This window comes from Schistocerca nitens, chromosome 5, assembly GCF_023898315.1.
Source record: "Schistocerca nitens isolate TAMUIC-IGC-003100 chromosome 5, iqSchNite1.1, whole genome shotgun sequence".
Classification (NCBI taxonomy): Eukaryota; Metazoa; Arthropoda; class Insecta; order Orthoptera; family Acrididae; genus Schistocerca; species Schistocerca nitens.
The window spans coordinates 16,471,667-16,497,426 of record NC_064618.1 but is presented as its reverse complement, the minus strand read 5'-3'; the positions used below and the strand labels follow the sequence as shown (position 1 = coordinate 16,497,426).

Below are 25,760 nucleotides of genomic sequence, written 5' to 3'. Positions count from 1 at the left end.
CTTTCAGAGGGAACTCCCGCCTTAGGTGAATGTTTACACCTCAGGGAGGAAAGAAGAAGAGGAAAAAAACAGGGAGATAGGGAGAGAAAGGACAGACTGTCTCAAATGCCGAGGCGGAGACCAGAGGGTGGAGAAGAAGGCAAGGTCAAGAAGGCTAGGGAAAAAGTAAGGAAGACAGAGGCAGAAGGACAAAGAAAGGAACCAAACAAAGGAAGGAAGAAACAAGAATAAGTGAAAAATCAAAACGACCACAAATAGAAGTCGTGGAACCGTCCGTCTCCGGACGCAGGCGCAAACTACCCCCTTGACGGGGAGGGACTCCTTTTAGTCGCCTCTTACGATAGGCAGGAATACCTCGGGCCTATTCTAACCCCCGGACCCGCATGGGAGGGGCGGGGGGGGGGGATGCCACGATGATGGATAGTGTTGAGACTGTAAGAGGGATGGACGTGCAGCTCCACCCTAGTCGAGTTTTGAATGGACAAGGGACGGTTACGAATGGAGGAGGATGGTTGGACTGGCACATTAGGAGTACTTCCTAGCACATGGAGGGCATGTAGGACGACTTTGAGGAACCACGTGCAGTAGGCTGCCAGTTAAGACATACGCGGGGGTGGAGGGGGGGAGAGTTTCCTATCGAGCATGAGCCCTAGGAATTTCGTAGTGTCAACGAACGGAAGGGCAACAGGCCTAAGATGTAGAGATGGTGGGAGAAACCAAATGCGTCGCCAGAAATTCAAACTGACGGTTTTGTCAGTGGAAAAGCAAAAGCCATTGTCGATGTTCCAGGAGTAAAAACGATCAAGACATCGCTGAAGATGCCGCTCAGTCAGACAGGTCCGTGGAGAACTGCAACAGATGGCAAAATCTGTCAGCAAAAAGGGAGCCCCAGATGCCCGGCGAGAGACAGGCCATTATAGGGTTATGGCGATAGCAAAAAAGGACGACGCTCAGGACGGAACCCTAGGCACACCGTTTTTCTGGATAAAGTTGTCCGACAAGGCAGAACCCACAAGCAACTTGGAAACTCTGTCTTCTAAAAATTCCTGAAGGAAACAGGGCAGGTGGCCACGGAAGCCCAACGGATAGAGTACGGAGGATACCAGTTCTCCAGCAGGTGTCACAGGCCTTCACCAAATCGAATAACACGGCCACAGTCTGATACTTCTGCAGGAAACCATTCATAACATGGGCTGACAAAGTGATTAGATGGTCAACTGCAGAACGCCGCGCTCGAAACCCATACTGTGCATTCGTCAGTAAATTGCGAGACCAGAGCCATCATACCAGCCAGGCATGAATCATACGTTCCATCACATATTTTGCGGCGTGTAGTGCGGCTGTAGTGGTTATAAAGTTAAGTACAGACTGTGCACTGTTATACAGTTATTAAATTTAACAGTTTTCAGAGGTGTTTCGTGCTGTTTATGGTGAAATAACGATTTAATAAATTTTTGGAAACGTTCGCTCACTGTGTTTTTTAGAGTTTTCTGTACGTTGAAGTCTTTTAGTAAACTTCGTGCTTTAGTTTTCATCTGACGTTTCTTATTTTTTCTGGCAAAATACTTTAGTAAAATTTTTATTCAGTGTTTGAACTTCGTTGAGTGCTCCAGTGGCCGTTTGAATTTTTGGTTTTAGCTAGTAATTTTGTGAAGTTTCGTTGATATTGGTATTAGCTGTGGTGTAGTAGTATTAATACAAGTAGTTGCTTTCTTAGTAGACAGAATTTCGAGCCCGGTTTTGGTAGTTCTATAAGTAGTTCTACTGGTGTAACTGAACTTTGGTAAAGTAGACGTATAGTTTTTTTTCAGTAACTGTAAAATTTTGCCATGAGTGAGAAGTGTGGGCTCTGTCGTAGGTTGCAAGTAGTGGGTTAGGGTGTGGGATTAGTTCAATGTGGGGGCGCCAGTGGATATTCTAGCGAGACCCTCTCCTGGGAATGCAGATGGTTCAGATGGCTCTGAGCACTAAGGGACTTAACTTCTGAGGTCCTCAGTCCCCTAGAACTTAGAACTACTCAAACCTAACGAACCTAAGGACATCACACACATCCATGCCCAAGGCAGGATTCGAGCCTGCAACCGTAGAGGCAGGATTCGAACTTGCAACCATAGTAGTACCGGTTCCAGACTGTAGCGCCTAGAACCGCTCGACCACTCCAGCCGGCTAGGAATGCAGAATCTGTAGTAGAAGTAAGTTGATAGAGGAGCAGGAGTGTAAGATCTGTGCCCTTCAGGTGCAGTTACAACGCGCAAAGGAGGAACTAGATAGAGTGAGGAGGGTGAAGGGTGGTGGGGAATGGGAACTGACAGCTGGCAAGAAGGCAGCTAGGAAGAGGAGGTACTCTGACAGTTATACTTTCCATATATGCAATAAATTTGACCAACTGTCAGAGCTGAGTGGAGAGGAACCTCGTGTAGGTGTAGATGTAGGGAACATGCAGCAGTCCTCAGCAGTTAGGAGGTATAGTTCAGCTGCAAAGTCTAACAGAAAGAAGTTTCTGCTGCTAGATAGTTCGAACGGTAGAGGTGTGGACTAGTAGTTGCAGGAAGTATTGGGGAGTGAGTACCAGGTCACCAGCATTGTGAAGCCTAGTGCAGGGTTGGCTCAAGTGACTGACAGCACAGCGGGGTTATGTAGGAATTTTACGAAGGAAGATCAGGTAGTGATAGTGCATGGAGCATGGAACAGTCTTGATAGGGACAGGGAATATGATGTAGGTGGTGACCTGGCAAAGATAGTTACTCAAACTGGTGGCACTAATGACCATTTCGTGCGTCATGATCGGCCACGGTCATCGTCGATGCAGAAATCGACAATGCATAGTGCGTGGTGGAAAATGCACCCAGGAAGGTGTCCTCACCCAAGAGCTGGAGAATGGGCAGGACTGCAATGCCACAACAAGAAAGTGGGCTAAAGATCTCAATGCATGATGGACACGATGCATCTTTGAAGGTGCCCTTCCCCAATTGGCCCGCTATTTGGGAAAATTTTGAAGAATGGAGGTCAAACCCGACAGGGGACCATCACATAAAGGCTGAAACCGGGGAAACTCCTTTTAGTCGCCTTTTGCGACAGGCAGGAATACGTCGGGCCTATTCTAACCCCCAGACCCGCAGGGGGAAAGGAGTAGCCGATCTCGAAAGCCCCAAGACATCAGTTTGCAGAGGATGCCTGAACTCCAACACGTATGTCCGCTCCAGAACTTTTAGATATGTAATTGTTCTGATTTTCCCCATCTGTGGTTAGACACCAGTATGCTTTGAGAAGTGAGGAAAATAATGTCTCATTCCAGCAGGTAATATAAACTAAGCATATTCTGTGTTTCCATTCATGATCAGAATACAAAAAAAGCGCCACAACAGTTTAAATATTCAATACAGCTATCGATTTCCTGACACAATCTTTAAATAAACAACATTTCATACACCACATTGTATCCTGTAAACTGTTTAAATAGTGTTCCATACACTGCTGTCAATTTCCAAATAAATTCTTTAACTAAATGAATAAAATATATTCCAAACACAGCCTTTTATCACCAATTGTTTAAGTAAACAATATTCCACACATTGTCGAAATTGTTTAAACAACATTCCCTACACTAAAATCGATATCCCGCCAAACAGCGATCAACAGTCTTTTTCCCCATCAATTGCAAGGTGGTCGAGAGGAGGGGGGCTGGGGGTTTCCCAGAAGGGGATGGGTTAATTGATAGATTAAATCAATTAGTCAGTCAAATTGATATCAAAAGAGTGCTTGTATTGGCGAGGGGATGTCCCAGAAGTGGGGGAGGGGGAGGGGTGGGGGATTCCTTGGAAAACCCATTAACCATACAATAGGATAAGGACCTGTCAATCAAAAGGATTGATTATCCCCAAGGGGTCATAATCCTCTTAGCAGAATAATAGGTCTGCCCCTGAATATAGGTAACCCGCACTAACAAACTGTCCTGATGCCCCTGTTGCCCCATTACTGGCTGTCTTCACATGGTATGTACAAGTGTATGATGGTCAATAGCTATAGGCAGGATGCAGAAGTGATGGTTTCGTATGGAGCAGGATACGAATTGTGTTTACTACATCAATATGGTGTGTTGTGATATAGCCTGGTTGCAGATTGGTTTCACACCCCTCAACAGGAGCAGAGCACTGCAACTGAATAAGTTTTTCTGTTTTTCATAATCTGTAGACCACTTTTGCAGGGTTTACCTGTCAGTGCAATATGGCTACCGTGTGTTTTTTTCCTTCAATCTGTACAAAATAGTTTTCCGCTGAATGTCTGATCTGCAGAAAACTGCGGACAGAGCTCTCGCATCAGTAGCAGCTGCAGTTTGACAGGTTTCACACCGAAAAATTCAAGCTTTCCTTCGCATTATAGCAGAGCAGTGTAATTGAGGAAGTGTCTTTGGTGATAATTTTCGTATTTTATTATCTGTAAGCCAATTTTGCAAGGTTTAACTGTCAGTTCAATATGAGTGCTGTATGGTGTTTTCGTGTCTACAAAATACTTTTGCCTCTCATCTGCAGAAAATCGTGGACGGTGCTCCCACACCAGCAGCTGCAGCAGTTTGGTGGGTAGCCAATGAGAATGCTCTATCCACAGGACATTCTTTGTGGGGGGCATAGGAGCCTATACTGGCTCGAACAAGACAGGAGAGAGGTATCTGGGGAAAGTTCTGTGATGTCGAAGAGTAAAATGATTTCTTCTTTGTTCGAGTGTGTAGAGACATGCCCAAGCAGACCATCCACACCTGACAGGATGCTGTCCCTCATCCACCATTGTGGCTTTAGAACATCTCCAGACCATCTGCTGTAAAACATCGAAAATCCCAGTCCTTTTACTCATCTGTAGGACGGTGCTTCGAATTATGTTTGTGTAATTATTCTGATTTTCCCATCCGAGCTTAGACACTGGTGTGTGCTTTGAGAAGAGAGGAAAATAACATTCCTGACTCCAGCAGCAGCAAATATAAAAATAAGCCAACTCACCATTTCAGAAAGCTGATGAAAACCAGAACAGCTGTAGGACTAAGAAATCTCTCTCTCTCTCTCTCTCTCTCTCTCTCTCTCTCTCTCTCTCTCTCTCTCTCGCTGTGTGTGTGTGTGTGTGTGTGTGTGTGTGTGTGTGTGTGTGTGTGTGTGTGTGTGTGCGTGCAGTGGCACATTTAGTTCCTGTGACATCTTCAAGATACATATATGACAACATTGTGCAACACCAAACGTAATGTAATAACTGAAGCAATTCATGCACACAAAACAGTATCCGTGTGCTGGGGATAGAAAGTAGGAAGGAAGGAAGGCTGGAGTATTTCCAATGTCACAACTGCAGCTACCGCTTGGCCATGCCTTAAGCTGGCGCAGACACACTTGGGGCTGGGAGCCCTGCACAAGGTCTCCCTTTCAGCAGAGTGCATGCACTGGAGTGAATGTCTTAGCTCTTGCACTTTGGAAGTCTGAGTGGACTATTATCAAATGATCTACAGTTAGAGCACACACATTTATCAGCATCAGTTGCAAAGCATAAATTAGCCCCATCCTGCTGCATCTTCATTATTTCATTAAATGCATTTATCTTCACCAAATGTCATTGCTATCGACACAGTCCTCAGATGCATGGTTACAGATATTATTCGAGGTGCATTCAAGTTCTAAGGCCTCCGATTTTTTTTTCTAATTAACTACTCACCCGAAATTGATGAAACTGGCGTTACTTCTCGACGTAATCGCCCTGCAGACGTACACATTTTTCACAACACTGACGCCATGATTCCATGGGAGCGGCGAAGGCTCCTTTAGGAGTCTGTTTTGACCACTGCAAAATCGCTGAGGCAATAGCAGCACGGCTGGTGAATGTGCGGCCACGGAGAGTGTCTTTCATTGTTGGAAAAAGCCAAAAGTCACTAGGAGCCAGGTCAGATGAGTAGGGAGCATGAGGAATCACTTCAAAGTTGTTATCACGAAGAAACTGATGCGTAACGTTAGCTCTATGTGCGGGTGCGTTGTCTTGGTGAAACAGCACACTCGCAGCCCTTCCCGGACGTTTTTGTTGCAGTGCAGGAAGAGATTTGTTTTTCAAAACATTTTCGTAGGATGCACCTGTTACCGTAGTGCCCTCTGGAACGCAATGGGTAAGGATTACGACCTCGCTGTCCCAGAACATGGACATCATTTTTTCCGCACTGGCGGTTACCCAAAATTTTTTTGGTGGCGGTGAATCTGTGTGCTTCCATTGAGCTGACTGGCGCTTTGTTTCTGGATTGAAAAATGGCATCCACGTCTCATCCATTGTCACAACCGACGAAAAGAACGTCCCATTCATGCTGTCGTTGCGCGTCAAGATTGCTTGGCAACATGCCACACGGGCAGCCATGTGGTCGTCCGTCAGCATTCGTGGCACCCACCTGGATGACACTTTTCGCATTTTCAGGTCGTCATGCAGGATTCTGTGCACAGAACCCACAGAAATGCCAACTCTGGAGGCGATCTGTTCAACAGACATTCGGCGATCCCCCAAAATATTTCTCTACTTTGTCGATCATGTCGTCAGACCGGCTTGTGAGAGCCCGAGGTTGTTTCGGTTTGTTGTCAGAAGATATTCTGCCGTCATTAAACTGTCGCACCCACGAACGCACTTTCAACACATCCATAACTCCATCACCACATGTCTCCTTCAACTGTCAATGAATTTCAATTGGTTTCACACCACGCAAATTCAGAAAACGAATGATTGCACGTTGTTCAAGTAAGGAAAACGTCGCCATTTTAAGTATTTAAAACAGTTGTCATTCTCGCCGCTCGCGATAAAATTCCATCTGCCGTACTGTGCTACCATCTCTGGGACGTATTGACAATGAACATGGCCTCATTTTAGAACAATGCGCATGTTTCTATCTCTTTCCAGTCCGGAGAAAAAAAATCAGAGGCCTTAGAACTTGAATGCAGCTTGTACTCCTCCTCCAGTAGAGGCATCTCTGCAATTGAAAACAGTGAACAATTCCTCACAGTCCATCCAGCAGCTGGACACAGCCTGAGCCGCCATCCTGTATTATGTACAGGAGGGGAGAGGACGACAGCATCCTCTGGTGGTGGTGCTGTGAACTAGGTCCGACTCCAGACTTCATGGTGAACACAATGGATGTAGCTACTGCCTATGACGACTGAGGGATAGGGGGAGGGGTGGGGGGGGGGCGTGAGGGAGGTGGCGAGAGGGATAGGGTGGTTAAGGTGGCGAGAGGGATAGGGTGGGGGAGGTGGCGAGAGGGATAGGGTGAGGGAGGTGGCGAGAGGGATAGCGTGGGGGAGGTGGCGAGAGGGATAGGGTGGGGGGGTGGCGAGAGGGATAGGGTGGGGGGGGTGGCGAGAGGGATAGGGTGGGGGGGGGTGGCGAGAGGGATAGGGTGGGGGGGGGTGGCGAGACGGGTAGGGGGAGGGGGTGCTTCCTTGGAACACCCCTTAACTGAACAATAGGTTAAGGACCTGTCAAAGTGGCAGATTTTCCGCATGGGGGTCGTAATACTTTTAGCAGAACGGTTGGTTTGCTCCTGAATGTAGGAAACTCGAACTAGCACATTGTTCTGCTGCCCCTATTGTTCCACTACTGCTTACATGCTTAATGCCAAATATTTTAAACATCAATTTATTTGTAATCTGTAGTTTCTAGTAGTTTTATAGATAGAAGTTCAATAGTTTTGCGTTTTATTGTTTAAAGAATCTGGTGTTTACTGGTAGCCGTGCTGCGCATCCACCACCATTAACTACTAGTAGCCAATAAGATTCATTCTCCTTCCACGTCGCTAGCCGCGAGATACGAACTGGACTGCAGGAATCTCTCACCCTGTAGCAGTATTTTGCGACAATGCCATTTCATTAACAATGTGACCGAATTATTCACTCAGATGTAGATGTTGCTTTCTTGTAGCAGCTTAGCCGTGAATGTTTATCTGTAAACATTTTAGCGTAACTTCCAAATGAAAACGTCAGCTGACGGCAATAAATGTGAAGTTCCGTACGGGCAATGTAATTATATTGTGTGCCTATGCAGTATCGTTTTAGTCTTGCGACTGGTTTCGTGATTTCCTGTCAGAAAGTTCACTGTATGTAGGAACCGACGGAATATCATCGAGTAAAACAGATAAGTGATTGGCGTTTCCAAGGAAGCGTTTTAGGCGCTCCTCTATTCCTGATCTAATAAACGATTTAGGAGACAATCTGAGCAGTTTTCCTAGACTGCTTGCTGATGCTGCTGCGATTTACCGTCTTATAACTTCATGAGAGATTGAAACAAATCTGAAAACGATTTTGATAAGTCGTCTTTATGGTGAGAACTGACTAAATAATGAAAAGTTTGACGTAATGCACATGAGTACTAAAATGAATCCGATAAATTCGGTTTATAGGATAAAACACACGATTCTAAAGGACGTAAAGTCAACTAAATACTTACGGATTACAATTACGAGTAACTTGAAATGCAGCTATCGCATGGATAATGTGTGGAAAGCAAACTAAAGACAGCGATTTATTGGTAGAACACTTAGAAAATACAACATGTCTACTAAAGAGACTACTTACACAAAGCTCTTTCCGCCCTCTTCTGGAGTATTGCTGTCAGGCGTTGGATCCATATCAGATAGCACTGATAGAAAAAGTTCAAAGAAGGGCAGCTTCTTTTGTATTTTTGCGAAATAGGGGAGAGACTGCCACGGATATAATACGCGAATCGGGAATGCAATCATCAAAACAAATGCGTTTTTCGTTTTCGTAAGATTTTCTCATGAAATTTCAGTTGCTAACTTTCTCCCCAGAATGTGAAAATACTTTGTTGGCGCCCACGTACATAGACAGGAATGATCATAATAAGTATTCTTGTTTCCCATGCGGTGTTCGAGAGTAGAACGATAGAGACACAGCTTGAAGGTTGTTCTATGAACGCTGTCAGGTATTTAATTGTGAATGGCAGAGTAATCATGTAGATGTAGATGCTTCGCAAGCAGTCGAGAAGGTTTATGTCCCGCATTTACATCTTCTTCAAATGTGAATCTGAAAGCGAGACTTCTATTTTTGTCATTTTGGAGACTCAAGAACGAACTGCAGAAGCACGTGTCGGCAAGAGAACCGTAAAGAGAATAGTAGGAAAATTAGTTTTTGTATCCCCTGAAAATGATCGAAATCTCAAGAAACCTGTAACACAAATAGATGGTTTTGACAACGGTGTTTTAAAACGCTTCTTGTTTAAAATGTATACAAGAAGGGATGTTTTTGTTGTTGTGGTCTTCAGTCCTGAGACTGGTTTGATGCAGCTCTCCATGCTACTCTATCCTGTGCAAGCTCCTTCATCTCCCAATACCTACTGCAACGTACATCCTTCTGAATCTGCTTAGTGTATTCATCTCGGTCTCCCTCTACAATTTTTACCCTCCACGCTGCCCTCCAATGCTAAATTTGTGATCCCTTGATGCCTCAAAACATGTCCTACCAACCGATCCCTTCTTCTAGTCAAGTTGTGCCACAAACTTCTCTTCTCCCCAATCCTATTCAATACCTCCTCATTAGTTATGTGATCTACCCACCTGATCTTCAGCATTCTTCTGCAGCACCACATTTCGAAAGCTTCTATTCTCTTCTTGTCCAAACTGGTTATCGTCCATGTTCCACTTCCATACATGGCTACACTCCATACAAATACTTTCAGAAACGACTTCCTGACACTTAAATCTATCCTAGATGTTAACAAATTTCTCTTCTTCAGAAACACTTTTCTTGCCATTGCCAGTCTACATTTTATATCCTCTCTACTTCGACCATCATCAGTTATTTTACTCCCTAAACAGCAAAACTCCTTTACTACTTTAAGTGTCTCATTTCCTAATCTAATCCCCTCAGCATCACCCGATTTAATTTGACTACATTCCATTATCCTCGTTTTGCTTTTGTTGATGTACATCTTATATCCTCCTTTCAAGACACTGTCCATTCCGTTCAACTGCTCTTCCAAGTCCTTTGCTGTCTCTGACAGAATTACAATGTCATCGGCGAACCTCAAAGTTTTTAGTTCTTCTCCATGAATTTTAATACCTACTCCGAATTTTTCTTTTGTTTCCTTTACTGCTTGCTCAATATACAGATTGAATAACATCGGGGAGAGGCTACAATCCTGTCTCACTCCTTTCCCAACCACTGCTTCCCTTTCATGCCCCTCGACTCTTATAACTGCCATCTGGTTTCTGTACAAATTGTAAATAGCCTTTCGCTCCTTGTATTTTACTCCTGCCACCTTCAGAATTTGAAAGAGAGTATTCCAGTTAACGTTGTCAAAAGCTTTCTCTAAGTCTACAAATGCTAGAAACGTAGGTTTGCCTTTTCTTAATCTTTCTTCTAAGATAAGTCGTAAGGTTAGTATTGCCTCACGTGTTCGAACATTTCTACGGAATCCAAACTGATCTTCCCCGAGGTCCGCTTCTAACAGTTTTTCCATTCGTCTGTAAAGAATTCGCGTTAGTATTTTGCAGCTGTGACTTATTAAACTGATAGTTCGGTAATTTTCACATCTGTCAACACCTGCTTTCTTTGGGATTGGAATTATTATATTCTTCTTGAAGTCTGTGGGTATTTCGCCTGTCTCATACATCTTGCTCACCAGATGGTAGAGTTTTGTCATGACTGGCTCTCCCAAGGCCATCAGTAGTTCTAATGGAATGTTGTCTACTCCCGGGGCCTTGTTTCGACTCAGGTCTTTCAGTGCTCTGTCAAACTCTTCACGCAGTATCTTATCTCCCATTTCATCTTCATCTACATCCTCTTCCATTTCCGTAATACTGTCCTCAAGTACATCGCCCTTGTATAAACCCTCTATATACTCCTTCCACCATCTGCTTTCCCTTCTTTGCTTAGAACTGGGTTGCCATCTGAGCTCTTGATATTCATACAAGTGGTTCTCTTCTCTCCAAAGGTCTCTTTAATTTTTCTGTAGGCAGTATCTATCTTACCCCTAGTGAGACAAGCCTCTACATCCTTACATTTGTCCTCTAGCCATCCCTGCTTAGCCATTTTGCACTTCCTGTCGATCACATTTTTGAGACGTTTGTATTCCTTTTTGCCTGCTTCATTTACTGCATTTTTATATTTTCTCCTTTCATCAATTAAATTCAATATTTCTTGTTACCCAAGGATTTCTATGAGCCCTCGACTTTTTACCTACTTGATCGTCTGCTGCCTCACTACTTCATCCCTCAAAGCTACCCATTCGTCTTCTACTGTATTTCTTTCCCCCATTCCTGTCGATTGTTCCCTTATGCTCTCCCTGAAACTTTCTACAACCTCTGGTTCTTTCAGTTTATCCAAGTCCCATCTCCTTAAATTCCCACCTTTCTGCAGTTTCTTCAATTTCAATTTGCAGTTCATAACCAATAGATTGTGGTCAGAATCCACATCTGCTCCTGGAAATGTCTTGCAATTTAAAACCTGGTTCCTAAATCTGTCTTACCATTATACAATCTATCTGATACCTTTTAGTATCTCCAGGATTCTTCCATGTATACAACCTTCTTTTATGATTCTTGAACCAAGTGTTAGCTATGATTAAGTTATGCTCTGTGCAAAATTCTACAAGGCGGCTTCCTCTTTCATTTCTTCTCCCCAATCCATATTCACCTACTATGTTTCCTTCTCTCCCTTTTCCTACTGTCGAATTCCAGTCACCCATGACTATTAAATTTTCGTCCCCCTTCACTACCTGAATAATTTCTTTTATCTCGTCATACATTTCATCAATTTCTTCATCATCTGCAGAGCTAGTTGGCATATAAACTTGCACTACTGTAGTAGGCATGGGCTTTGTGTGTATCTTGGCCACAATAATGCGTTCACTATGCTGTTTGTAGTAGCTAACCCGCACTCCTATTTTTTTATTCATTATTAAACCTACTCCTGCATTACCTCTATTTGATTTTGTATTTATAACCCTGTAGTCACCTGACCAAAAGTCTTGTTCCTCCTGCCACCGAACTTCACTAATTCCCACTATATCTAACTTTAACCTATCTATTTCCCTTTTTTAATTTTCTAACCTACCTGCCCGATTAAGGGATCTGACATTCCACGCTCCGATCCGTAGAACGCCAGTTTTCTTTCTCCTGATAACGACGTCCTCTTGAGTCGTCCCCGCCCGCAGATCCGAATGGGGGACTATTTTACCTCCGGAATATTTTACCCAAGAGGGCGCTATCATGATACAGTAAAGCTGCATGCCCTCGGGAAAAATTACGGCTGTAGTTTCCCCTTGCTTTCAGCCGTTCGCAGTACCAGCACAGCAAGGCCGTTTTGGTTAATGTTACAAGGCCAGATCAGTCAATCATCCAGACTGTTGCCCCTGCAACTACTGAAAAGGCTGCTGCCCCTCTTCAGGAACCACATGTTTGTCTGGCCTCTCAACAGATACCCCTCCGTTGTGGTTGCACCTACGGTACGGCCATCTGTATCGCTGAGGCACGCAAGCCTCCCCACCAACAACAAGGTCCATGGTTCATGGGGGAAGACAAGAAGGGATAACTCACATAAAATAAAACCTGTTACAATTATGCCTTAGCAAATTGGCTTCAAAAGTAGCGCTTCATCATGTAAATAATTTTACAATACAATGGTTTTAAACATTTTAAGAAGGGAGTTTTGGAAATAAGTGACATAGAAGCAGCACGAAGCACATATTTTATAAAGATACATGATGCAAGAGAATCAGGTAATTCTCCAGTGCGTTACCTTGATGAAACGTGTAAATCTTTCCATGAATACCTGCTGGAAAATGAGTGGTGGCACTGGCGGTTTCACATTCCGTTAGGAATGTTCTCTGATAACTTAAATGCTGGCTGGCTCTTCTGATTTAGTTTCTGAGAGTGAACTTGCATTTAGGCGTAAAAAGTAGTAGTGACTACCATTCGGAAAATGAACGCTGTCACTTTCAAGAAGTGATTCACTGAACAATTCTCGCCATACCTAGCTTCGAAGTTGGTCGTTGTAATTACTGTGCTAGTAATCAATCATCTCTTACAGAGAAATGAAGTACGAGCGCCAGGAAAGGGGATATTGTGCTCTTACTGAAAAATAAAAAATATTCCGGAGCCAGACTCGCGCTGAACTCCAGCAGCTCGTTATTTTATAAAAGTCACGCGACAGAATGTACAAATCTGACTTTCTTGCATGCAAATGTGGTCACACAGTTTTGCGTTTACCCACGCAATGTTAAGGACTATTAAAATCAGACTACCGGAAGTATTCCGCACAAATTTCATACACACTATACTCCATAAGTTTAGATTATCGCATGTAGTGCGTACCTATCACAAAGCGGTAGCTTTAGTTTTGAGTTTTATTTTGAAAATATTTGCGATTCATTTCGTTCAACCCTTCCCCTTCCACGAAATTAACGTCAGATGCCACACCAGCTTATATCACGGAGTAGGCTTTTATGTGCCTTAGACCTTAAGCATCCGACGCAATTAAAGCTTTCCAAAACTTTCCGTGGAGAAGTACTGTGTTTTGAAAAGACACACGGGAGATAGGACGTGCTAAGAAACTCGTTTCATATGATTTTTTGTGTTAAGTGGCTTTAAATAATCCAGGAGACCTCTCTCTCCCTCCCGAGCCCAAACGCCCCTCCACCCCCTCCGCCCACCCCGCACTAAAGGCATACCAGCAAGCTTTGTGAAAGAAGCGACGACGCAAATTACACATCAAACATCGGAAACATTAATTCCATTCTCCCAGAATCTACTTACTTGTCAGTTATAAGTATAACTTTCCGTTTCATATCTTACGAGATGGCTATTTTACTAGCTTCCTGTGATTATTGGAATCTTCCCTGTGAGACGAAGTCCTTAGTTACAGAATTATCTGCAAATTCCCACCATTAAGATAAACAATGAGTCGCCAACAATTATTTTCACATACTTCGCGCCAGCGACTATATCAGTGCATAGCGTTCGACATAGTAACTGGTCACAGGACGTGGCATGCAGCAGCAAAAAATTCGGGTGAACCATCACCTACTTACAGGCTATTTTTCTTATTTCCATTAGCTCTAGTCAGTTAATATGGTTAAAAATGCTTCCACGGGAGAACAGTAGAGTTCATGACACATGATAGATAACGGATAGTCACGTCCATTCGTTCTCGTTATCAGCACACAGTTCACTCGACTATGTGATGTATTAACAATTAACCACGCTTAGTTCGTACTTGGGTTTCCGTGAAACGTATGCCTTGGAGAACTACGCAGTCGAATTTCTGCGATGGATACATATATTTTTGTATACGTCGTGAAGTGTTTTATGTCAAGAGAAAAATGAGAACACTGCCGGTGCACGCCAACTCTTGCCGCATTTTTTTTATGTATCTTCAGTTTATGTCTTAACGGAACGTTTATTTTAAACTACACAGTAGCTGCTCAGGTCATTTAGTGGGGAGTTGTTTACTTCTTGTATATGCAAGAGATTATTAACGGATTTCACAGTCAGAAAAAAAGATCCCTATTAGCACGAAGTGCTCTATCAACATACATCGACGTCAAGTAAGTTATTACTCGATAGGCGTCTTTAAACAAACTGCACCACGTCAAGTTAATTTTTATCACCGTTTATTAAGAGCGAGCCAACTGACCTGCAGTTGTCCTTGACCGTGACGCGTGTGTGTGTGTGTGTGTGATACCAACTCGCGGCTCGCCTCGGTGGCTTCGCACGCGCCGCCTGCTGTTGCTGACCAGTGCAACCGACGTGTCTGTGTAATAAAATAAGAGCAGCTGATAACCTTAGCCAAAATCGGGGGCTTGAGCGATATGAACGGTAGGAAAAAAATGGGAAAAATTAATGCTCAAAAACTTTTTCCGAGTGAAATGAAACACAAGGAAACCAACAGCATTAAATGCTGATTAGCTCAAAATAGTTACTTGAAACGGAGACGAATTTAATTTCACCCAATTTGTTTTGCTCTGCTCTATTTACTTCCGAAGCCATTTCAATTAAGGAGTGTTCTAACAACAGATTGTGATCCGCTCTTTCTTTGAGATTTTGTGTTTTACGACAATGTGAACTCCGTGTAGTCAACAGTGCAAATGAAAGACATCCCAGCTAACACTGTGTTTCCACTGACTACAGACCATCTGAAGTAGTTCGATTATCTAGTGTGAATCCTATTTGATGCCATTTCGACATCTGAGAAAGATGACATAAAATGACTAGAAAAATACATACAACCTGGTCCCCGAGCAGAGAAAATCATCTGGTAGAGAATCGAACCTGGGACTCCGTGATCTGGAGGCAGTGACACTAACTGCTAAACCGAGAGCTGTAGATTGACTGAAAGTAATGAATACATTTCTGTCACGATGTTTAGAACAATGTAGACTTATTACATCATCAATTAAGAGCTTCCTAATGCAGGTTAAATTCAATGGTACTTCAAGTCACAGGGTGTCTTCTATTTGTAACCTTCCAGAATTCCTGGGAATCTGGTAAGAAGACAGCTTTAATGTACACTACCATTCCATATTAGATGTAACTGCTTGACTTTTAAATTAAAGTTGGAAAGGCAAAGCCAACAATAACAAGGTCAAATATGCATGAGACTTGTGGAATATTTTGCGTGCATCTTCACAGTGATGATTAGGCATTCTATTACATCTCTTGCAGGACAACAATTCTGCAAGATTTTACGAAGTCACCGAGGTCGTCAGAGCCGAGCACAAGCTCACTTTCGGGAAAGTGGAGCAGAAAACTAGGAATTCCCCTTAATGATTTAGGTAAATCACAGACTACCGCGATTTGAGTTTTAAATTAATTCCACCATTTTAATATGTTGACACTGCTATGATAACAAAAATACTCCAAACGAACTTCCACAGGAATTCATGTCACTAGACAGCTGAAGTAGCAACAAACAAAAATTACAAAATAAATTATACTCACTCATCTGTTGCAATGTTGCCAACTCACTCTTTTTCTTCTTTCTGGCAGCTGGAGTGCCAACAGGGGGAGCAGGTATCTCTGGCTGAGTGGCTTGAGTTCCTACTTTTTCATTTCTGAGGGAAGCTTCTTTAATTTCTCTCTCTTTCTCTAATTTGTTTGCATGTGACTGCTTGTCCTCTGTCTTTACAGCAGGAAGTGCTTTTGTCTCCAGTTTGTTTGATTGTTGTTTCTCATTAACTGACGATACCTTTGAATCATTTACAACTGCTTTGCTTCCTTTGTCACCTGATTCTTCAATTTTGTTTTGCTTTGGTTTATCATCATTTCGGTTTATGGATTTTTCATTTTTGACAACCTGCTTTTCAGATTTTGTTACTTGTTTCTTTTCTTCCATTTTAATAGGTGCTTTTTCACTTGCCTTTTCCAACTTTAATGGTGATGCTTTATTTGATTTATTCTGTTCACTGCCATCTTTTGAGTCAGTCACACTGTTGTCACGTTTTTTCTTTTCTGCTCCCTGAGACCCAAGTTTACCACAATTTCCTGTTGTGACAGCCTTTACCGACACTGCTGTTACTTTTGAAGTCTCTGCACTAGCGGATTCACGCCCATGTGGTAAATTTTTCTTCTCTGCACTCTCTCTCAAATCTTCTCGCTGTAAAACAAGATTAAATAAATGTTTCTACAGACCAGAATTGTATTACAAATGATCACATCTTCCTATGGTTACTCAACATGTAGGCACATAAAAAATTTAAATATCCACGTTTGCAGTTTAACACGTGTACCACTATGGTCCCATTGTGAATCTGATGAACCCTTTTCTCTCTTCCTCAGTAAATTAGCAGTAAGTGGCTAATATAGTACACACAATAATGACTAATACAGTGAGTTAAATGTGACTAATAGATGTGTATTTTCCCAGATAGAATGGTACCGTACCTATGATAAAAATTCTTCACGGTCTATTCAATTTGTTAATATGATTGTTAATTATATCATCACTATTGCATTTTGTTATACCTCAGAACGAGATTCTCATAGTCTTACAGTACAGATTTTAGAGGACATGACTACCAGACAATTTTTTCTTGCTTTAGTTTATATTACCACCTCTCAAAATATAGGAAGTAAAGAGCTTATTGTGGTATCATCCAAAGATCACAGCACCACACCTAAGTTGGGCAACTCATATCAATATTACAGATGTTAGCAATGGCTTGCTACAATACGCAATGACAAATGGGAGAGGCTGAAGATGACATGCCCTCTCTCTCAATACAGCAGTGCCCTTGCGTGGAGGTCAATATAGAGCTGAGCATAGAACCACTCTGCCCCACTTCATGACCCCAACTGATGAAGTCATCAGCAAATAGGATTAAAGCATTGTTCAAGGCTCTCAGTTGGAAATGTACTTTTATAAATGTTGAATATTTTACTTCAAGAGATGAGCTTGTTAATTAGTACATCAAGTAATACTTCAATATTCAATAACAGTTGTAAATTATAAAGCACTCAAATGGCAATGGATAGTATCAAGTTAAGCAAATCTAACATTCATATAATAAAGTGAACTAATATTTCGTATGTTGTAGTTCCGATGAGGCATCTCCCAGTTACGGCTGGGCAATTGCTTTGTCTGGTCATAAAACTTGCAGTAGAAGAAATGTGTTTCACTGTTTCACAGTATTGAAGATGCAGTGCTCATGGTTCTTGAGGTACACATTTAAAGCCCATGTTTACTACATTCCTCCCCCCCCCCCCCCCCCCCCCACGGAGTTGGTCCAAACTACCACCTCTTAAAGTTTGTTGGAGTTCTGGTTCACCGTATATGTCCTATGGGGCTTTACACAATTGTCCTCTGACACACTAAATGGCAAAATCTGAAGCAAGCACACAGCTTACAGTAACAGTCCTGGCAACACTGACCGCCTCTCAATCAAAATTATACAATGCCCAAACTAACCCACTGTAGTGGTATTTATTATACCAGCCATAAAGGATTTGTAATTTATGGGGCTCTACATTTGTTGTGCACTACATATATGACGAGCAGTCATACGTATATCTTTAATGGGCAGTAACCTATGATTTGAGAAAAGCTCTGGTCTTGGACCAAATCAAGAGCTTCAGATTACTTTGAGTCAGATTGTGAAATGTGTCTGGGAGGAACAAACAGTAGAGTACTACTCAAAAAACACCACTGTTTGTTTAGACAGTTTATCTGGGCCACAGACTTAACTTACTATGTGTAATCAACATTATGGGACCCTGCGAGTATTGCTGGATCCATCACACCTGTCAATTTTCTGCTTAAATCATGAACAGTGCTGATTCCTCATACTTTTTCCCCTTTAAGCAATCCAGGTAGGCCTACATGAAGCTAATGAATTTTCTACTTTTACAAGTGTGAATGTGGGAAATGACTGTCCAATTAGTAGATACACATGTTATTTATGTTACTTTAGAGTTAAAGTGCATACATCCCAGTGGTATGTTGCCTACACACAACTGTAGTTTAATAATTTTGAAGCACGTTTGTAATAATTGGCAGGATTGCAGCTAATAACTGTTTATGGTGCTGAATTAAGTAATGGAATAGTCCTCCAAAGCTCTAAAATGACACACAATTATAATCCAATATAAAAGTTAGTGCTAATATCACAATAAACTTAAGATCAATAGTAATACAGGACAGACTTCATGAAACACAAACTGTATAAAATGCCAATAAAAAGTATCAATCACTTAAGTAAAAATTTTAACTAAATGAACATATAAATAATGCAGATTCTCAAAACATGCAGTTAATATGTGAAACAAAATGGTCTACCACACTGCACAACAAAACATCAAGCAGCTATTATGAAATCTCACTACTCTTATATGACATGAATTATTATTAATCAGAAAGCCTCTAGGAGATTAAATGATTGAATATATTCAAGTATGCAAAAGATCAGCATTAATAGTGTTGAGTGAAACATTACACCTCCACTGTGGACATCCACTGAAAAATATAGAGAGAACTCACATATTCATCTCACTCTAAAAACAAAGGAATAGGATAGCACACAATGCCAATCAATACACTGAGTCTGCACACATCAACATGCACATCAGAAAACGATACAAGTTCCAATGCCGGGGATGGAAATCTGCCACCTCCCTTTCAAAGGAATCATTTCAGCATTTGCCTAAGTGATTTAGGATAGGCCACTACGACACTGTCCCTTAGTTAGCTCGGAGGCAGCAGGCACAGCTGCTCACTAGGCTGACCTATTAAACACATTCTGTGCAAGCAGTAATCACCCTTGTCCATGTGTGCACAGCCAGTGTAGAAATGCTGAACAGGCTCCAGTCTGGTTGCCTGCACACCAGCCTCTTACACACACCTGCCCACCACTGGGCACTCAAGCTGGAATAGTCTAATTGAGGGTGACCTGAATCTACGTGGGCAGATGAGGATATGAACCGCCACCCTATCAAATGCAAGTCCAGTGTGCTATCAACTGGTCCACCTCCCTCAATGTGAATAATATGGGATGTACTATAAATACCACAGTGTAAATGGTAAATTTCAGCAAAAATTTAACCAACTTCCTGGCAAATTAATACTGTGTGCTGGACAGAGACTCGAACTCAGGACCTTCACCTTTCGTGGGCAAGTGTTCTACCATCTGAGCTACCCAAGCACAACTCACGACCCGTTCTCACAGCTTCAATTCTGCCAGTACCTTGTTTCCTACCTTCATTGTGTGAACAAATGAAGCTGTTATACACTCTGAATGTCCAGTTGGGATATGGTGTACAACACTAGCAGCATGCATCACAATGTGTGAAAGATGGCTCTTAAGAAGGTAAAGCTGATAGAATCCCCATCCGATACAATACCTCAATTCACAGTGGAGCCAAGATTCAAGAGATCATTTCCTACATTTCCCGATTAAAATATGTAGTGACGTACCTTTACTATTAGACTAGCTCTAATGGGTCGACAGAAACGTCCGATCCCATGCGTCGGCTTTGACCCGTGACGTAAGGGTGTTGTCGTGTGTGACGTCATGGAGTTTGGTTTGAGTGTGGCTGTCTCCAGTTCTGTTTTATCTTATTTTATTTACTTTTCTGATCTGTTCGTTCTATCTCTTGAGATTTTTTTTTAAATTTAAAAACACTTATTACTTATTTTAATTATCTGTTTCCTCCAATTTCTGTTTTAGTTTATTATATTTATCTTTCTGATCTGTTCGTTCTAACCCCTGAGATTTTTTTTTTAAAAAGACAAAAAACACTAATCAGCTACTGAAGCATCTTTATCTTCTATAGGTTGCGGGGGTTACGACCCCTGGGGAGGTGGGTGGGTATTCATGCATGGATGTCTTCACTTACACGTTGTAGCTATGCAAGGTGTCTAAATTTGTTTATATTTAGTTTGCCCCCCACCCAAAACACCCTATTTCCCGCGCTTGTCCCGTTAGTGTCATTAGGCTTCTTGTGGAAAGTGTGTGTGTTTGTTTTTGTTTCCGCCATATTTGTGACGTCATGGGTCAAAGCAGACGGGCGGGATCGGATGCTTCCGTATTTCCGCTCTAATACTATTCCAATAGGATTCACATTACTATGAACAAGACAATCACTAACTAGCTCTTTGCACTCATATTTACCTTTACCTATTAAGTGTTAATTTATTTAAGTTGTGGGTAACCAATTAGCTGAGTAATATCTTGCTAGATAAAAAATGCACCAAATAGTATGCAAGGGGCCAAATAATAATCTATTAAGAACCTTCAATATCGTGAAATTTGTAAGGTATATGAAAAATATCCAAATTCTGTTGAATATACACTCCTGGAAATGGAAAAAAGAACACATTGACACCGGTGTGTCAGACCCACCATACTTGCTCCGGACACTGCGAGAGGGCTGTACAAGCAATGATCACACGCACGGCACAGCGGACACACCAGGAACCGCGGTGTTGGCCGTCGAATGGCGCTAGCTGCGCAGCATTTGTGCACCGCCGCCGTCAGTGTCAGCCAGTTTGCCGTGGCATACGGAGCTCCATCGCAGTCTTTAACACTGGTAGCATGCCGCGACAGCGTGGACGTGAACCGTATGTGCAGTTGACGGACTATGAGCGAGGGCGTATAATGGGCATGCGGGAGGCCGGGTGGACGTACCGCCGAATTGCTCAACACGTGGGGCTTGAGGTCTCCACAGTACATCGATGTTGTCGCCAGTGGTCGGCGGAAGGTGCACGTGCCCGTCAACCTGGGACCGGACTGCAGTGACGCACGGATGCACGCCAAGACCGTAGGATCCTACGCAGTGCCGTAGGGGACCGCACCGCCACTTCCCAGCAAATTAGGGACACTGTTGCTCCTGGGGTATCGGCGAGGACCGTTCGCAACCGTCTCCATGAAGCTGGGCTACGGTCCCACACACCGTTAGGCCGTCTTCCGCTCACGCCCCAACATCGTGCAGCCCGCCTCCAGTGGTGTCGCGACAGGCGTGAATGGAGGGAAGAATGGAGACGTGTCGTCTTCAGCGATGAGAGTCGCTTTGCCTTGGTGCCAATGATGGTCGTATGCGTGTTTGGCGCCGTGCAGGTGAGCGCCACAATCAGGACTGCATACGACCGAGGCACACAGGGCCAACACCCGGCATCATGGTGTGGGGAACGATCTCCTACACTGGCCGTACACCACTGGTGATCGTCGAGGGGACACTGAATAGTGCACGGTACATCCAAACCGTCATCGAACCCATCGTTCTACCATTCTTAGACTGGCAAGGGAACTTGCTGTTCCAACAGGACAATGCACGTCCGCATGTATCCCGTGCCACCCAACGTGCTCTAGAAGGTGTAAGTCAACTACCCTGGCCAGCAAGATCTCCGGATCTGTCCCCCATTGAGCATGTTTGGGACTGGATGAAGCGTCGTCTCACGCGGTCTGCACGTCCAGCACGAACGCTGGTCCAACTGAGGCGCCAGGTGGAAATGGCATGGCAAGCCGTTCCACAGGACTACATCCAGCATCTCTACGATCGTCTCCATGGGAGAATAGCAGCCTGCATTGCTGCGAAAGGTGGATATACACTGTACTAGTGCCGACATTGTGCATGCTCTGTTGCCTGTGTCTATGTGCCTGTGGTTCTGTCAGTGTGATCATGTGATGTATCTGACCCCAGGAATGTGTCAAAGTTTCCCCTTCCTGGGACAATGAATTCACGGTGTTCTTATTTCAATTTCCAGGAGTGTATTTGTCCATTGTGCATTACCAAGCATGGACAGTGCAGAAGCTAGGGCCAAATATTTTTTTCCAAAATGATATAACCAGGAAGCACTACAATGTGCATTTCACCCTTCCCTCAGCAGGTACTCACTAGTAGACAGAATAAAGAAGGAAAGAAGACTACTGTTTAACATCCTGTTGACAACACCACCAGGGACAGAGCGTAAGTTCAGATTAAGGGAGGCAGTGAGCTGTGCCCTCTGAAAGCAACAATCATAGAATTTGCCTCAAGTGATTTAGGGAAATCACAGAAAACCTAAATCTGGATGGATGGGAGTTTGAACTGTTGTCACTCTGAATGTTAGTCTACTGTGCTGACCACTGGGTCTCACTTTTTATATTACATGGAATAGTCAGAGGTTATTTGAAAATACCACGGTTGACCCCACCTATAAGGAGAAAGGAACTGAAAATAACAGACCAAAATATTATTCCTTCACCCTGCAGCACTTGCTCGTTGCATAAGTGGTGTAACCCCCCCCCCCCTCAAACACACACACTGATACAATAGTGACATATAGGGGTATCCTGCTGTGAATCTGACATGTGTTCGTAGCACTGAGTGGTGCTCACACTCTGTTGATAAACACTACAAATTTGTACTACATTGTGAGATGGCTCTCCTTCCACAAAACAAGAGCCATTTTTCATAAAGGTAAAAGCAATGTGATTGGAAAAGCTAAACACAACCCCACCATGCCAGATACTATTAAATGCAGTGATAGCCCATCACCTATCAACATATTTTTAAACAGAGCAGAATAGTTATTAACAGAACCAAGACATGCAAGCATTGACACACAGCAAAATTAACAACAAAAGGCTGAGGGATGTCATAAGTCATCAAATAGTTTTTAGTGACTCACACTTCTTTTGAGTTTAAGCAGGAGATCATCTTTTGGAAGAATTTCTTCAAAATGATTTTGAGTGACTGGTTCTACAGTTACATCAGCTACGACTGTAGGCTCAGTCTTATTCAGTAATATTGGTTTCACTTTCACCTTTTTCTTCTTTTTACTATCATCCTGCAAATACAGTACATCTGGCTATGTCATGTTTATACCCACATCCCAAGCAAGAGACACTATGAGACAAACAAAAGCAAGAATTTCTGTAAGACATTTGAGATGTGACTGTTTTTATGACTATGCTATAAAACAAGTCTCCTGAGGAATTAAGAAGTTCCATCAGCAAGAGCCTACCACAAACAATTGGCCAAATGATTACCAGAAGGAGCATGCAGTTTAACAGTATGAGTACAAGTAAAATGATTCCTGTACCACAGTACACATCTCCCCGGGCTCTCATACAATATGCAAACTATTGTAGTCGAAAGAGATGAGAATTGTATACATTGAAGATATTGCTAACCGTAATTGGCAAAAGTTACTTAATGTTTGGAACAGAAAACTTTGACAAATATTTTCTGAATCACTAATGTACAAAGCACCTGAGTCAACATTAACTAAAGCATGTGAACAATATCAATGATTAACAGAAACACCAAAACCCTACTAGTAGAGCAACAAATGGGGTCTTTTGCCACAGTAGTGAATTACACTTAAAATAGTCCACATTCAATATTTGTTACCTGAGCTTGAAAAAGTTAACTGCAAATGATTTTTAACATGCTCAGTGTTTCCAGATTGTTTTTGGAAAAAGACCTTGTTGCCTTATTTGTAGTACACCTGAGCACTAAGCATTTTATGGCACTAGCAATCCTCAAAACTAAAATTCACGAGCTTGACAGCCCTGCGTACACAGACATATTCTTCACAAAAAAAAGCAACTAAAATCCTATTATGGTCATCTCCCTCTCAATGATTCTATAAACTTGTCCGGCGTGCAAACAAGGGTAAAGCACTTTGTCGTTTAGCAATCACAAAAGAAGTCTTACCTGCGTTACCTCCTCGTTTACTACTTCGGCTTCTGGCTTCCCAAATTCGACGTGTACTTTCTGAGATGGCGAAGAAAATTTTATCTGGGCTTCAGAATGCGCAGTCTTCTCCCGTTCAGCAGTTTTTTCTTTTACCTTTTTAACAGCTTTCTTTTGCTTTTTCTCTTTGTTTTTGTCTTTGGTACTACCGCCCAAAAGCAGTTTCTCTTCTGGCATATTTCTCTGTTCTGCTATTGCCTCTTCATAGGTTTTTTCTTTCATTGTGAAAACAGTCACTACATACACAACTATTGCAGACAAGATTGCCACACCAAAACATATAGCAGCGGAGTATAAATCCATTTTTGGCTCCTGATTGGCAATATTAACTTCAGTGTTATACTGTGAAATGTACTGTTTTAACTATCAGCTGGGGATACCCTCTTTCTCCCTTGTCAGCTTCCTCCTTACAACTGATGTTCGACTTACAAGACTCACCACGTCTTCGAAAGTACGGAAACCAATTTCTGCAGTACAACTTGCAGACGGCGATGGTTTATCAGGAAAATGTATAATCTGTTCTGGACTTGGTTTGTAAACACGGCGCAACTATCACATATGATCTAACCTCACTTCTCTACGATTACGACGACGCGAATGAATGTGTACCTCTAACGCTAAAATTAAAGGTATACGCGTAAAAGCAAAAGACACGCCTATCCGAATTGTAATCAACCAGCTGATTGGTAGACTTGTGAGGAAAGAAATGCCACGTCCTGAAGCGTCTCACCCAATCAAAAACGTCATTAGAAACATAACCAACGATAGTATTTCCAGGGTTAATACAAAGATATAAGAGAAACGTTGCTAGAAGGAGAGTCAGATAAAATAAGTGAAATTGATTTACAGAAACGATATACACTGAAAGTAATTTTTGTGTGTTTGAGCGTGTGTGATCAAGTCTTTTATGACTAATTTAAGGCGCTAGATCTAACATGTAAAAGAAGTTTCTATAGTTAAATACGTGTCAGATATCTGAAAGAATTAGTTATACTTAAAGGTATAGGACGATAAGCTATTGACTATCTGTCAGAAATATTATTGCTACTTTTTATACAATAACATAGTATAAGAAATAATAAAATAGAAATATTACAATATGAAATGCTTTGATTACACTCTGTTACTCGCTACGAAACACATCCTTTGAACACAGAAGGCTCTAATAAAAAAAACACTAGAGACTGCTTTCCTAGGAATTTTGACTGAAATAATGAAGTTCGATACATCATAACTAAGCGGTGAGATTAGTATCGAAGAAGTTCGATTGTTGGTCCGCCATTATTCTTTGGTAGTGCTGTACTCTGTAGTACTAATACGTTGCACTGCAAATCAAGAAGAATTGAAGATTCCGAAGATCTTTGCTCAACATGGAGTGATTGTAGTTGAGTATATTGGATAATGTTTATAAGCGTTTGTTTTGGTTTGAAATGTCGGTATCTTGTGCCTTGAATTCTTGCGTAGCTCATGAAGGCAACCACGACACGTTGGAACTACACTTTTTCCCGTTCCCGGAGGACGCAGAAATGTATGTCTCGAACTGGAAGATTTGTGTTTAAGTGGATTTTGTAGG

At 42.4% G+C, this 25,760-nt stretch overlaps 2 protein-coding genes across 9 annotated transcripts in view; one reads left to right on the top strand and one right to left on the bottom strand.

The window, feature by feature from the left end:
* Positions 1–24,912, bottom strand: part of LOC126260094 (kinectin-like) — a 353,744-nt gene extending 328,832 nt beyond the window's left edge. For 4 of the 7 annotated variants that reach the window (XM_049957313.1, XM_049957309.1, XM_049957310.1 and 1 more), the window contains exons 1-3: positions 24,149–24,912; positions 23,118–23,276; positions 15,956–16,610 (exon numbers count right to left, since the gene is read on the bottom strand). In XM_049957313.1, the coding sequence (XP_049813270.1) occupies positions 15,956–16,610; positions 23,118–23,276; positions 24,149–24,490 (1,156 nt within the window). In that variant the 5' untranslated portion in view covers positions 24,491–24,912. The remainder of the gene's footprint in view (positions 1–15,955; positions 16,611–23,117; positions 23,277–24,148) is intronic. The other 3 variants (XM_049957311.1, XM_049957314.1, XM_049957316.1) reach the window with 2 other exon arrangements.
* A 559-nt stretch (positions 24,913–25,471) lies between these two features.
* LOC126260095 (oocyte zinc finger protein XlCOF6-like) overlaps positions 25,472–25,760 on the top strand; it is a 186,082-nt gene continuing 185,793 nt past the window's right edge. For both annotated transcript variants that reach the window (XM_049957318.1, XM_049957317.1), the window contains exon 1: positions 25,472–25,715. In XM_049957318.1, the coding sequence (XP_049813275.1) occupies positions 25,618–25,715 (98 nt within the window). In that variant the 5' untranslated portion in view covers positions 25,472–25,617. The remainder of the gene's footprint in view (positions 25,716–25,760) is intronic.